This window comes from Tauraco erythrolophus, chromosome 2 (genome assembly GCF_009769465.1).
Source record: "Tauraco erythrolophus isolate bTauEry1 chromosome 2, bTauEry1.pri, whole genome shotgun sequence".
Classification (NCBI taxonomy): domain Eukaryota; kingdom Metazoa; phylum Chordata; class Aves; order Musophagiformes; family Musophagidae; genus Tauraco; species Tauraco erythrolophus.
This window is the reverse complement of record NC_141466.1, coordinates 118,374,064-118,387,177: the sequence shown is the minus strand read 5'-3', so window position 1 is coordinate 118,387,177 and position 13,114 is coordinate 118,374,064. Positions and strand designations below refer to the sequence as shown.

General features: G+C 42.6%; 1 protein-coding gene across 2 annotated transcripts in view; it reads left to right on the top strand.

The window, feature by feature from the left end:
- The window catches only part of DTD1 (D-aminoacyl-tRNA deacylase 1), a 29,941-nt gene extending 23,755 nt beyond the window's left edge, over positions 1-6,186 (top strand). Inside the window, exons 5-6 of one of the 2 annotated variants that reach the window (XM_086630314.1) lie at positions 3,717-3,893; positions 5,575-5,612. In XM_086630314.1, the coding sequence (XP_086486440.1) occupies positions 3,717-3,872 (156 nt within the window). In that variant the 3' untranslated portion in view covers positions 3,873-3,893; positions 5,575-5,612. Of the gene's footprint in view, positions 1-3,716; positions 3,894-5,574 lie in introns of both variants that reach the window. The other variant, XM_086630320.1, reaches the window with a different exon arrangement.
- The last annotated feature ends 6,928 nt before the right edge of the window (positions 6,187-13,114 follow it).

The window sequence follows — 13,114 nt, the reverse complement described above, 5'->3', positions numbered from 1 at the left end:
TGTGAAGACTAGCCTTCTTCTGTCATGACCTTTCCATTGATTTATTTTTGCAGTAGACTTGTGATAATTATTTTATCTCAGTGCTATTGTTTGCTTAGTGGCATTACTATTAAAGTGCTAGATTCGTGATGCCCTACGGCATTTTAAAGGATTGGTCTCTTCCTGAAGTGTAACCTGTCCTTAAATTTGTTGTGATTTACTTTTTTTTTTTAGATACGAAATTGTAGCAGTGTGGCACACCACTACTGGAATTTAAACCATACATCTGCAGCTCTTGTTGTGGTTTTAGGTTCCAGAAACATGAACACTGCTGCTGATTTTCCGGCAGACTGCTAACAAAATAATTCTCTTGTTGGTGTCATTCACTTCTTCCTGGTGTTATTCGTGGCTATTGCAAAGGAAAAGCTGTCGCTGTCTCTAGAGCAGCAATCAACCTCTGTGTGTGCGCTGATCACAGAGGAAGAGGAAAACAAAGGATATGTTTCTATATTCAAGAAGGTAGAACTTCAAGGAAGACTGACACTAAGGCATTTCAGGTGTGGAAGATTAACTTTTGCAAAACAAACAACCTGGAGAATTATTACCGTTTTCAAGTGAGGGACTTGGTGTGCCAGTTTGTTTGCATATTTTTGCTACAGCAAATTGATTGCAAAAGTGATGTGACATAATGGCAGACATTTCTGCCTTGGTGAAACCTTCTTTCACAGTGCAGTCAAGCGTTCCACTGTGATTATTCAGTTTTTAGAATTTCATGTATGTGGTGTACTGTTAAATTACATCACGCTAGAATTTGTCAAAGAAAGTGTCAACCACAACGTGAATTTTGACCTTTTTCAAAAGTGTGAACTTTTTCAAAAACTTTTTGAACTTTTTCAAAACTTTTTCTCTGTGTTGGTCTATCTGTTGGGGACAAAGCAGTGTCCATCCACATAGAGAGATTGTTAGTTCATGGGTAGTGGCTCAGCAATGTGAAATTATCTGTATTACGATGGGAGAAAAGAAAAGTTGCCTTCTGTGAACTGAGGACTGGTGCATTTTTCAGCATGATCATGAGAGAGATGGTCTTAAACACTTGAGATGTTTCAAGACTTTTCTGACTTCTTTTGTGCTTCAGAAATTCAGCAGTTGGGTCAGACCAGATATTGATCCCCAAAGCACAGCTTTTGATTGCTGGCAAGGGACCATAAAAGACTTCTGAACAGCCCATCGATTTGTGGGGTTTGGTTCTGGCCAAAGTCGTAACACAAAGTGGTTCCAGGGTACTGTGGCTTAAGATGAAAGGATTGACATGTGCAGGTTTACATTCTTTTCCATGTAAGTTTTCAGACTTAGTTACTCCTGTTATGTCTATACTTAAGACTGTCTTAATGGATTGAGGGGCACCGGTTCTAATCCTGTGCATGAATTTTTGCCTGTATGCAGCGTGTCGTAGCTCAGCACACAGGGTGTCTGGTCTTGTGTTACAGACGTGAATATTTCAGTGCTTGTGCAGATGTAACTGCTTGTGAGGTCCTTTGTGATAAATACACGTATTGTAACTTTGGAGACCATCTGTGGCATACTGCTTGCTCTAGGATATGAAAGCTACTCCTGTTTCAACAGAGAATATGGTCCTCTTGTGCATCAGGCTATATGTACATATATATACATATATTTATAAAACTGTGTATATAACTATATATAATTCAGAAGTTTTAGTGAGAATCCTGTTTGCCCCCCAAGACCGTATTAGAAAATGGCCAGTATAGGCATGCTTGAAATGTCAATACCACATGCTATCATATATTGAGTAATTTCTGCCTCTATATGTAAATTATACATGAACAAATATACATTATGGATGTGGATTCTGTATTGCATAACACAAGATTCACAGCGTGAATACGCTACTGTTTTTCATGTTTTGAAAATCCGGGGTGAGCTTTATTGAGTTAGCTCGCAGCCTTCTCAAAGGTAAAGGTAACTCAATTTCAACTACCGGTGTCATGTGTCTTAGGCTTTTTCTTCTTCACGTAATAAGAAACACTAGTTAAGGAAGAGATATCATGTCATTCTGTAATCACATTATTTACAGAAACCATGAAGTTCCGTGGAGTTATAAGTTACAGAACTATGAGGTGATGGAAATTGGTTTTGGTGTCATTGTCAAAAACAAGTCCCTGCTAGGAGCCTCCATGCTGCAGTAGAAGAGAAGGGTACAGATTGCAACAGCTGTATTAACGGTTTGTTCTGGTGGGTTTGACTGGTTTGGCTCGGTGTTGGGGTACTTTGTAATTGTTGACTGCTATGTTGAGGGCCAGCAAGGAATGATAAATATGCACTCACATAGTTACTTAAATGTGCTTAAATCTATATTTTGAAACCTAAGAACTGTGCTTTCGGGTCTCTGCAGCCTGAAGCTAAAGGAGCATGCCTTCCCTCTTTTGATACATTTTTGTACCATGACGTTCACTGAAACCCCAATTTCAGCATCTGGATGACCCCAATACCATTGGCAAAAGTAAAACCCAACTCCACAGAGACCATGGGAGTACCATTAACTGAGTACCTCGAATAGTGCAGACTCACAAACTTTTGTTTCCCTTTCTGCAGTTGCACTCACTTTCTTGATTACCGTTAACATTCATGTGCTGTGTGTATAAGAGTGTTGGCAGAAGAGTGGTGCATGTTGTCAGACGTGAGTTAAAATATTGCCTGCATCATGCCCAACATGTTTGTTGCACATAAGCATGCGACTTGAGGGCTGGATCATGCTAGACAAACAGATCATTGCACTTTGTCATTTCACATAGTAAAAATAAACTATTTTTAGTTGTGAAATAGCTAGCTAAGAATATTCTGTGTCAGACTAGAAGTCCATGTATACTGGTGTTCAGGGAGCGTGTATATATGGGGATAAAGTACAAGGGGGTGCTGTGCATCCTCCCAAGGCTCTGCAGTCTGCACTCTTAGCTCTTACTGAGTTGGGGCTCAGATTTACGTCTTTGTATGCGTCTTCCATAAGCCTATCTGATTTGTGATTGACACACCTAATCTATCTTATTTGATTCTATGAAGATTTCACCTCAGAAGAGAGATGTCTGGCCAGGAAATTATGATTGATGATGAATATGCTTTATCTTGGGGGAATTGTTGTGGAAGCATTGCGAAAATCAGTAGATTATAGCTACGCGAAGTGCAGTGATTTAAGTAGCTGTCACCTTGTAGTGTCCTCAGAACTTAGTGCAACCTGCTTCTCTGAAAATGAGAAGGAGATGTAGAAGTGACAGCTATGTGCAACTTCGTTTTACTCTTTTAGTAGCATTGAAAGCATTTCTACTGAGAGGTGGCAAGGCAGTGTTAGCTGAGGGTTTTGTCCAAGGTTTATGCGTTTCTTTCTCTGAATAAAGAATACATTTATCCTTGTGTGCTGTTCGGCCGAACTTGGGACACATCTGTTGTCGGCAACTTTGAAACTTCAAAACTGCCACTTAAGACGCAAAACAGAAGTGGAGTTTGGTGGAATCCAGCTCCCCCTTTTGGTCCTTGTGTTGTATTATTTTCCATGTGGGCAGATTGTGTTGGGCAGAGGAGCTCGGAAAAGTAGAAGGTAGTCCTTTGAATGTGCACGCTTCTCTTTTATACTCAGAGGGATGATTGTCTTAACAGACGGTAACTCAGTGTGAAACGATTTTATTCTAGTAAGTGTTTTCTCTTTCTCCTTACTTTGTGAATAGCTGACAAAACTTGAAAAACAGCAACAAAGAAAAGAGAAGACCAGAACCAAGGTTCCCTCTGAGTCAAGTAGAGAAAGAAATGCCCCCCGTAACAAGGATGACCCCAGCGCAAGCAGTGGAGCAGAAGGAGATGTGTCTTCAGAAAGAGAGCCTTAGCTCATCCAGAGCAGGCCTCAGGTTTGGCTTTTCCACTCCTCTGTAAAGCTGTGTCATCCTGCTGGGCAGTCTGTAACCCTGGGTGCTTTACTGGAGCAGTGCATGCAGAGAGATGCATTGGAAGTGCTGAAAAGTGAAATGCTGATAGTCTTACTGGTGGGTAAAGTCCGCTTCTATCTGCAGTCAACATACCAGAATGCAGAAGTGAGTGAAAATGTCTTCCCAGCTGTAAGCTTGGCTGGAGGTGTGTGTATCTGTGAGTCTAGCCCAGCCATAACTATTTCCAGGTCGACTCAGGAAATCTAAAATTTTGGTCTTACAACACAGGAGTGGCTTAACTCAGAAACCTGCTTTGTATTCTTTCAGAGTGGGGATGCATGGTTGTGTTTCTCTGCCTGTCTTTACCTAGCAGGCAGGTCACTCTGGAACAGCCCCCACCATTGGTAATACCTGAATAACACATAGTCCCGAGCAATGGAAAAGAAAAACGTTTTAGAAGCTGGAGACAGGCCAGAAATGCAACTTCCTATCATGGTTCCTACCACCCCCCCGCCCCGTTCTTTCCCAGAATGACTTGATAACAGGTGGTTTCACATACCTTTGCAATCTGATGAGAGCATTAGGCCAGGCATTGAGAGCCAACCCTGCTGCTTGAATTCCATATGAGAAGTGGGATTTCCTCTCCCTCCAGGCACTTGACCCGCAGGACATGACTGGACCTGCATGAATTGGATTAGTCTGTCTGAATATAGACCTGAATCCTTTTTCATGGATTATCTACGTGTGTGGATATGTATTTATCATACTCTTCCAGTCAGTTTTAAGTCCTCTGGACACAACTTGCATTGCCTTCCTTCCCCCCGCCCTCCCAAAGAGCTACATTGCTGATTTTGAACTTTGAAACACGTCCAGGCTCTCAAGATAGTATTATTTGAGCTGACTATGCAGTTCAGTTAACAGCTTTGCAAAGTTACGGTCTAACTTTTCTCTCTTCCCCATCTCTAGAGTTGAGTCTGACTTGTGATTTATACAATTCAGTATCATGCATTGCTCAGAAGGTTCCGTGGTACTAAAATAAATGAATTTGCAAAAGGCATTAAATAGATTTCTGGAAATACGCCAATTTATCTTGGATTGACCTGGAAAAGGGATCAAAGAAAATTTCAAGTCCATGCCTTCCAAGGGTTTTTTTCACTGGCCTTATTGAGAAGCTTCAAGGCTGGTGTGAAATGGTTCTGTTCATGACTTGGGTTGCAGTCGAAGTACAACATAGCTGGAGTCACACAAGATCTGCTTTATGCTCGGTGCGGCTTCGTGTTTTAATATTGGAGATGAGGAGCTGCACTAGGGAGGAGAATGTGTTCTTTAAAAATAAGGTGAGGATGTGCTGTTTCTCAGCAGCTGTCCGCCTCGCTGCTACGCCTTGTAGGAGTACAATGTTTCTCCCACTGTTTCTGAGTCCTGTGTTGAAGTAAGAACGTTTAGAGAGCAGGAGATGGCAGGCTTTGGTCAGTCTGACCTTTCCAGTCGCATTTGAGATTCTAGGGAGCTGAGCATTTGTAAAACATGATATATTGATAACCTAGCATTCATTTTCATGCTGTATCAATAAGTAAAGATACTTTTCTCTATAGGATTTGAAGGAATCATACTCTCTTTCTACGCTACTTATAGTAATGTTCCGTTTGTTTTCCTTCCACAGTTTCTCGTACAAAAGCTACACTGCATTCTTGAAGAGAGACCCAACAGACATTCACCTCAGCACCACTCTTCAACAGCTTTGGAAAAGAATGGAAAATGGGAAAACAGCTAAGACATTAGAGACCTGTATCGTTCGATATTGAAACAACCAAAGCAATGCTATCAGATTCAGTTGTTAATGTGTAGTATCAGTAGTGAGAAGGACTTGTAACATTTTTGTGTATGTGTTTTCACATGACTGCTGAATAAAGGGTGACTGTAGGCAGATTGTAGCAGAACATTCACTTTCAGTACATAAGCTCCATTTCGAATATAAATCAGGGTTTTTCCTTAAACTTACACTTGAATTCTGAAAGCTATCCAAGCAGGCTTGTATTTTGATTCTCACTCTGTGGTGTCATGTGCTACCTGTTTCCATGGCAGCATGTAGATCTCTGTATATTTTGGTACATCGTTCAGCTGCTCTGTATCACCAAGTTAGGCAGTCCAGTCTTTCTGCATGGGTTAAGTTATTAAAAGGAAAGATCAGCCGCTCGTTGTTTAACATGTGGAACACATCTGTCTTGTAAACTTTTTTAAAAACAGAAAAGACTTTATTAAACAAATGATGCTAGCTGAGCGCCTGTTGGTGTTTGTGTATTGCATTCGCCAAGGTACAGCAATGTGTTTAACAGTGTGAGTGACACAAAGCAAAAGCTACAAGCTGGGAAACACCTCCTCTGGAAGTTTGGAAGTCAGGTTGCTGACCTGAAATCTCTGCTCTTTCCAGCACCTCTAAATCCTTCAGTTACTTTATGGTGGCCATCAAAGTGCTACAGCGGCTGCTCCATGTACCACATCGTGCACCTGCTGACACTTCTGTCTGATTCATCACCGGCAGAACAGCGTTTGGAAGCTGCCGGCAACCAACGAGAGCTGAGAAGCAGCTGCAGAACTACTCTTCTGTGGGTGTTAAAGCCAAGGAAATTTGGGGAACTTCAGGGGAAATGAAAGATGGCAGATAGTTAGTTACACCTTGGACTTCTTTCAGAGGTGGTGGTGGTACCACCTTTCATACAGGGTATTCTCCAGGCCTGCCTTGGCTTTATGGTCTTCACTAGCCATTTGCCATGGCCACCATCAGCGCCAGGATGCTTACTGCACGGCTGTCTTTACCTGATTCTAGAGCTAACTCACTGATGGTAGTTGTTGGTAATTCAAATGGAAATCATATTTACCGTACTGCAGACCATGCAACCACTGTGGTGGTGTTTTTTTTAAAAAAAAAACTTTTCTCTTGGAGCTTTTTGCTTCTAACTGCTTGTTTATTAAACTGTTGGTCAGGAGAGTTTCAGAACTGCACCCTGACACGGCTTTTTAAAATATGTGGAGCTTAAGTAAAGAGCATAAAGCTTAAGTAAAGATTTAGCAAGCCACACTTAGTGCTTATCACGAATGGTGAGTAGCCAGGATAGGTTGAAATGTTACGCTTAGTCTTGCCTTTAAGAATTTACATTGTTTTTCTTCTAGCCTTTACATGCAATTTAGCTTGCCTGAAGTCACAGCCTTGCCACAAACAGTGATTTTTCACCCCCAGGTACACGTGTTGTGTCTTGTCCCTTCAGAGCCTTCCTCACCTGGGACTAGGGCCTGATAGGCTGTTGTGAGATTAGTGCTTAACTGGCTGCAAAGGGCAAATTCAGTCAAGAACACAGCAAGTGCCTGCTTCTCAGGTGTTCTATGGTTGTTGACCAACCCACCCTCAGACCTATCTCATCTAGCTTAAGTGTCATGCTTGCTCCAGCATGTTTGAAATCTTGTTTTCTGCTTTGCAACTTTTTCTTAAGAAGATGTGAAGAAAGTCCCACAGTCTCTTTGCATCCTAAAAGGTAAGCTGGTAGAAGCCAAATTAAAACAGAATAACAAAGGTTGAAAAGTATTATAAATACATCTCAGGGGAGGCAAGAGGTGGTATTCTAGCTATGTTTAAGCCAAAATAAAGGGCAAAGAAGTGGTGGCTGTTGGTCAAAGATGAGGTGCCCTGATGCTTGGCTCCCTGCTCAGCCACGCTTTCTCTGAGTGACTGGGACACATGGTCTTTCTGAGTCTCTCTTTAATCAACAGCATTTTCCTGACTCACGTGAGAGATGTGAGGATAAGCTCATTGTAAGTTGGGATGTGGTCATGGCCTGCGGTGATGGAAGTCTGGGAACTGGAAATACCCAGGAAAGCTGTATGCTTCAGACAGATGCTTCCTGCTGTCCTGTGCCCAGCCTATTTTCATGCACCATAATTTGTTTCAGGATTCAAGAAAAACCCAACTAGCCAAGCCACTTTGTTAAAAGTGCTGTTTACTTTAACAAAAGCTATTGCCCTTTCTACTGGCAGCAAAACTTGAGAAAGGCCACTTTTCCGAGTGCATTAAATGGCTTAGAAACTCCGTGTCTGTCTCATGACTTTTACTGCTTACAGCGAGCTGTAAGGAAAAGCCGGGAGACTTGAATTCCTGTTTCGGTTGCTCTGTCTGGTGTTAGGCTTGGTTGGTTTCTAGTGCCTTAGTGAGCTTTTGTTGTCTGTTTGTGAAACAGATGAGGGGTTTTAGTTGGAAGGAATGTTATTTGCATTATCCTAAATGCTGAAAATGACCTTATTTAACAAAAAGGCATGTTTGTTTCATATGTTTATTAAATGTTAAGGGACAGTATTAATAAGTGATAATTTGCTGTTCATTATTCCCTTTTCTACAGATTTAGACTTACAGATTTTTCTCCATTTTCCTGTCCTACCTCACAGAGCAGTTTTGCCAGAGTTCACTTCTTTGTGATTTATGGGCTAGAGACAGAAGGTGACCATCTAATGTTTGCTAGCTATAATAAACCAGCTCCCCATTCAGAGATCCTGCAATGTCTGAGCTCCAGCTGCACGCTGGCTGCTCTCAGGTTAAAGTCCTGCGGGGAGGACCTGTAGGGTGGACGTTTTGGGGAGCACCCCAAAAATCAACAACCTGTGGCCGTTTGTCTTTGTGATAATGCTTCAAAGATCCTGGTCAAACCTTTTGGATTCCTTTCTGCGTCCTGCTGTGTTGGTGCTGGTATCGCTTTGCCTTGTGCTGTCTCGTGAACTCGGGCAAAAGTCACCCTCTTCAGTGAAATGCCTGGGGAACCTCTGAGCACCATGAAAATAATGAAGATGACAAGCGAGGGTCAGAATTACAGTTCCAAGCAAAGGAACCGCATCAGTCTGTCGTTTCGTTGTGGCTTCAGTTGTTCACAATTCCATACAGTTTTTACAGTCTCTGCACACCTACGATGTGTTCAACAAGCAGGTCTGCCTTTACAACAAACGCGCGTAATATTACAGAAAACATTCTTGGTAGGATTTCTGCAAACACCTGGTAGTGTTTGTATGTGAGCGAGGTCTGCAAGAAAGTCATGGTGGGTTTTCCCATTTGAAATTCTCAGCAGGTACCTGGGAGACAATCTAAATCAGAATAGAGATATTTTCCGTAACTGTTTAAAGTACTAGCTAACAAGAGAGTGTCCGCAAACCATTCTGTGTCGAAGCTCACTTAGTCACCCCGCTTCAGGTCCAATTTTTCTTCCAACCTTATTTTCTCAACAGAAGGCTCCCCAAGGAAGTCTCCCTGGTGAGCAGAAATTACGCTGGGACTCCTTTGAAAATTTACATCTGACTTGCATTGACTTCTACAACCGGAAAAGACAGTAATTGTAACAGTAAAAAACTGTTTTGCAGGTGTTTTGCAAACGTCGCGATTCAGATACTGAATCTGTGGGCTGTGCTGCTTTAAAAAGTAGGATTTTAAGAATGGATCAGTCAGAGTAAGCGATGCTCCTACAAAGCTATTTTGAAAAATGATTGGATAATTTTAATTTGGTGTGTAAATGCAAATGACTTAAAGGCAAAATAACTTATGACTATTAATGTACATGCTCAATGGATAAGCTCACAGTTTCAATTTTGGAAGCTAGTGTGGACGATGAATTAAAAATATTCTGATTTACAGAGATGCTAGTTCCTGGAGAATCCTTGTTTGAAGATGTCAGCAGTAGCTCCCTCTTTCCGCTCTGATCTGGTGGCCATGTGATGACGGGTTTCAGTCTCAAAATAATTTACTGCCCTATGGTAAAATACAGATTCCTATGAGAACTGCCCCTCTCATCTCTTGTTCCCCCTGGCACAAACGGCTCCAAGCTGAAGTCTTTTAAAGGGATAAGGAGTCAGGCTGAAGACTGATGACAATGTCCTTGTCCCTGAGAATGGATCATGGAAATGCTGAACTTCGGCTGAGAGAATGGATCATGGAAATGCTGAGCTGCAGCTGACCTTGGATTCCCACACCCAGCATGGAAGGGCTGATGGAGCAGGTATAAACCCAGCCCAAGCCTCCCTCTTTTCCTTGTAACTACATCATGCAAGTTATTGGCATGGGGTGTTTTAGGAAGCCGCAGATGTAAATGGGACTGAGATCATGGCAGCGTAGCTGTGGTGGATAAGAGATGTCAGGGGCCGGTGACAGCCCATGGCTTAGCAGGGTCCGAGCATCTCTGCTTGCACCATCTGGGACAGATGGTGAGGGCAGGAGGTCTCCATGTGTGCTAACACCCTCCCGTGCAGGCTTGTGTGTTCATCTCAGCCCCTCGAGAGCGGGGCGTGCTGCCGGACACCTGAATTTTGGTGTGGGCTCAGTAACCTGACGTTATTCACGCGTTTGCACCCCCCTTACCTCACACTCCTGCTGATTCTCTGTGCTTGTGGTGCTCATTGCAAGGACCTGTGCTGGGCCTGCTGATGCTGTAGGTCTCCTGCTCTTCCTTCAAAGCTTCCAGGTTTTATCATTGCCACTCAAACAAATTGTTCCCAGTGTCTCAACAGAGACCTGATGCAATTTCAGCGTAGGGGACAGCTTCAGTATTTGAGTCTGGATAACGCCCGTGAAACAGCAGGATTTAGAGAGAAGGAGGCAGCGGATCTATGGGTGAAACACCCGTGACTTGGGTGCCGTGAGCAAGTCAGTGGCACCTGCTTTGCCCCTGTGCTGGGTTTTCAGGGGAAGAAAGCAGGAAAGCAGAGTGCCTTTGTCCAGGCCTTCTCTCAAGCCTGGCTCTTCACAATTCCCTGGAGGCTTTTGGTCTCTAAGTTGTGTACACTCTGTTCAGTATCATCATTAACCTACTGATCTTTGTTAAAGGAATGCTTGGTAATTGTAGTTAACATCAAGTGCTTGCACAGGCCAGGCTGGACCAGGGAACGGTCCTGGGGTTGCATTGCCAAGAGATTTTAAAAAAGGAAAAAATGCGTGGTCAGGTTTTCCAGGCTGCAGCACGTCTCTGTGCTGGACACCCAGTGCTACGGCTGTGTGGGCCGGTGCACTGGGGTCTGGAAGTGACACGGAGGGATGGTCACAGCTGTTGTAGCAGGCATTCGTCTTTACACAAGAAATGTGTCTTGGTGGGTTGGCTGGTGTCAAAACCCTGAGGATGAATCAGGATGTTACGGGTGGCCCTTTCAAGAAATGTGGAAATGAAAAAATTAGTGTACACATAAAAAAGTAAATCTGAGATATTGGTGTTGAAAAGAAGCTTTGTGAATAATGTCAGAGTTGCTCATAAACCCTTATACTGCTGAAGTCTTAATGAGATTGCTGAATTGCAAGTGCCTGTTTTGTGGTCGGGAATGCGTTGTTGAGAGTCACACAAAAACACACTGCAAGTAATCTTATAAAATATTTATTGAATAAATGCACGGTAGTGTTGCTGAAGGCATTTGTGTACCAAGTAAATATGTTTTCAAAGTAGTCAAATATTTTATTTTTCCATGCTAATTTGTTTCAAAGTGCTCCTCTGCTTTAATACTTCAATACTTGCAGTCGACATCGTACCCACAATGTTTTAGAGTTGCTCCATTTATTGCATTGACAACAAAATATTCCTGTTGCTACAACAGGTATGTTGTAACACTGGTGTGCAGGGAGTGTGGCTCAATTGCGACATACGGTGAGGAGATTTACTCTTTGGGTAAAAGAGTACTTTGCTCTCCATGCCTGCTTAGTTTTTTTCCTCTTGTGTGTAGGTTATCTGGTGGATGTTAACCAGGGCCAGCTGAGGTACGATGGAAAACTTCTTTTTCTTATTAAGAACTGAAATTTATTTCATACGGGTGGTTGAAAAGTTTGTGGCTCTATGGAGTGAGTAGATATCTTTTTTAATCCTTTTGCAGTAACACAAGTCTATGCAGAAGATCGAAGTACTTGGGGGCGACCAGTTTATATGGTGGGTGTTACTATGTTCAGGTTGAACCTGTAAAAGACTTCCATGGCAGCTCTTCTACAACTTTGGTTACATTGGCTTGCAGTGCTAGAAATGCCAAGTCATTCATCAGCGACGTTAAGGTGTGATGTACCTGGTGGAGCAGGCGCACGTATATAGTTATTGCTTTAAGACTCGTTTCCTCTATGCCACCAGGTGTCAGCAAAACCTAAGAAACCGAAAATGACTGCGGTCTTCATCGACATCTCCCTCCTTCAGGGGAAATAGTGATTTTGGCTATAATTGAGATAGTCGTTTTCTTTAAAGTGTATGTATTTGCCTACAAGTGGCATTTGTATCCTTCTCCAGATAGCTGCTCTCCTCAAAAACTGTAAAATATAAATTTTTTTTCAAGGTTTTGTTTTTTTTTTTTTTTTGCGTTGCATTTGTTGAAAAACCCTCAGCCTTGCAGAGGTGCCTTAGGGCGAATGAGCAGCACCGGGGTCAGAGGCGCCGGGTCCCCACCCCTCCCCCAGTTACCGTGATTTAGACCGCCCTGGTGCTGGTGACGGTATTTTCTCTGCTACCTTTACGGAAGGCTTTGTGGAAGACTCCGAGTTGTCGTCAGTTTAAAGCGTTTGTTAAGACAGACGGCAGTGATTTGGGCACCGCCAACGGATGTGGCACAGGTTTAGAGGCAGGAGGTGTTTTTTCCTGAGATGAATTCAGTGCCTACAAATACTGGAAGTGCTCCTTATGACTGAGAAATTACCTGCCGACAAAAGCAGGAGCGTGCCTTTTGGATAAAAGCAGAGTAAGATCGTCCTCAAATACATGTGTACAAGTTCCCTGCCCATGGCAGGGGGGTTGGAACTAGATGGTCTTTGAGGTCCCTTCCAATCCAAACCATTCTATGATTCTATGATTCTAAAAGTTCTCTGTTAGGGGAGGAGGTTGCCTTTGCTCCAGGAAATCTTTGGGCATTTTATTTTGCCTCTGCTTGCGCAGATACAGTGCAGTTTAAATTTGTCTACAAACACGTCTTTCATTGTTGCTTGAGAGTTTGAGATGCTCTCGCTCCTCAGAAGCCAGACATGCTGTACAATGGATTTTATTTATAAAAATATAATTAATTAATATAAAGAGCAAACGCATTTGTTGTTAATCCTAAAACATATCCATGTTTTAAAAGTCATAATTTCAGGATAATACTTCAAAAGAGAAGCTAGATAGAATGCTTCTTTCTATCTAGAGAAGTTAATTGCTATACTCTTTGGGATGTTTTGTCATGGTCTC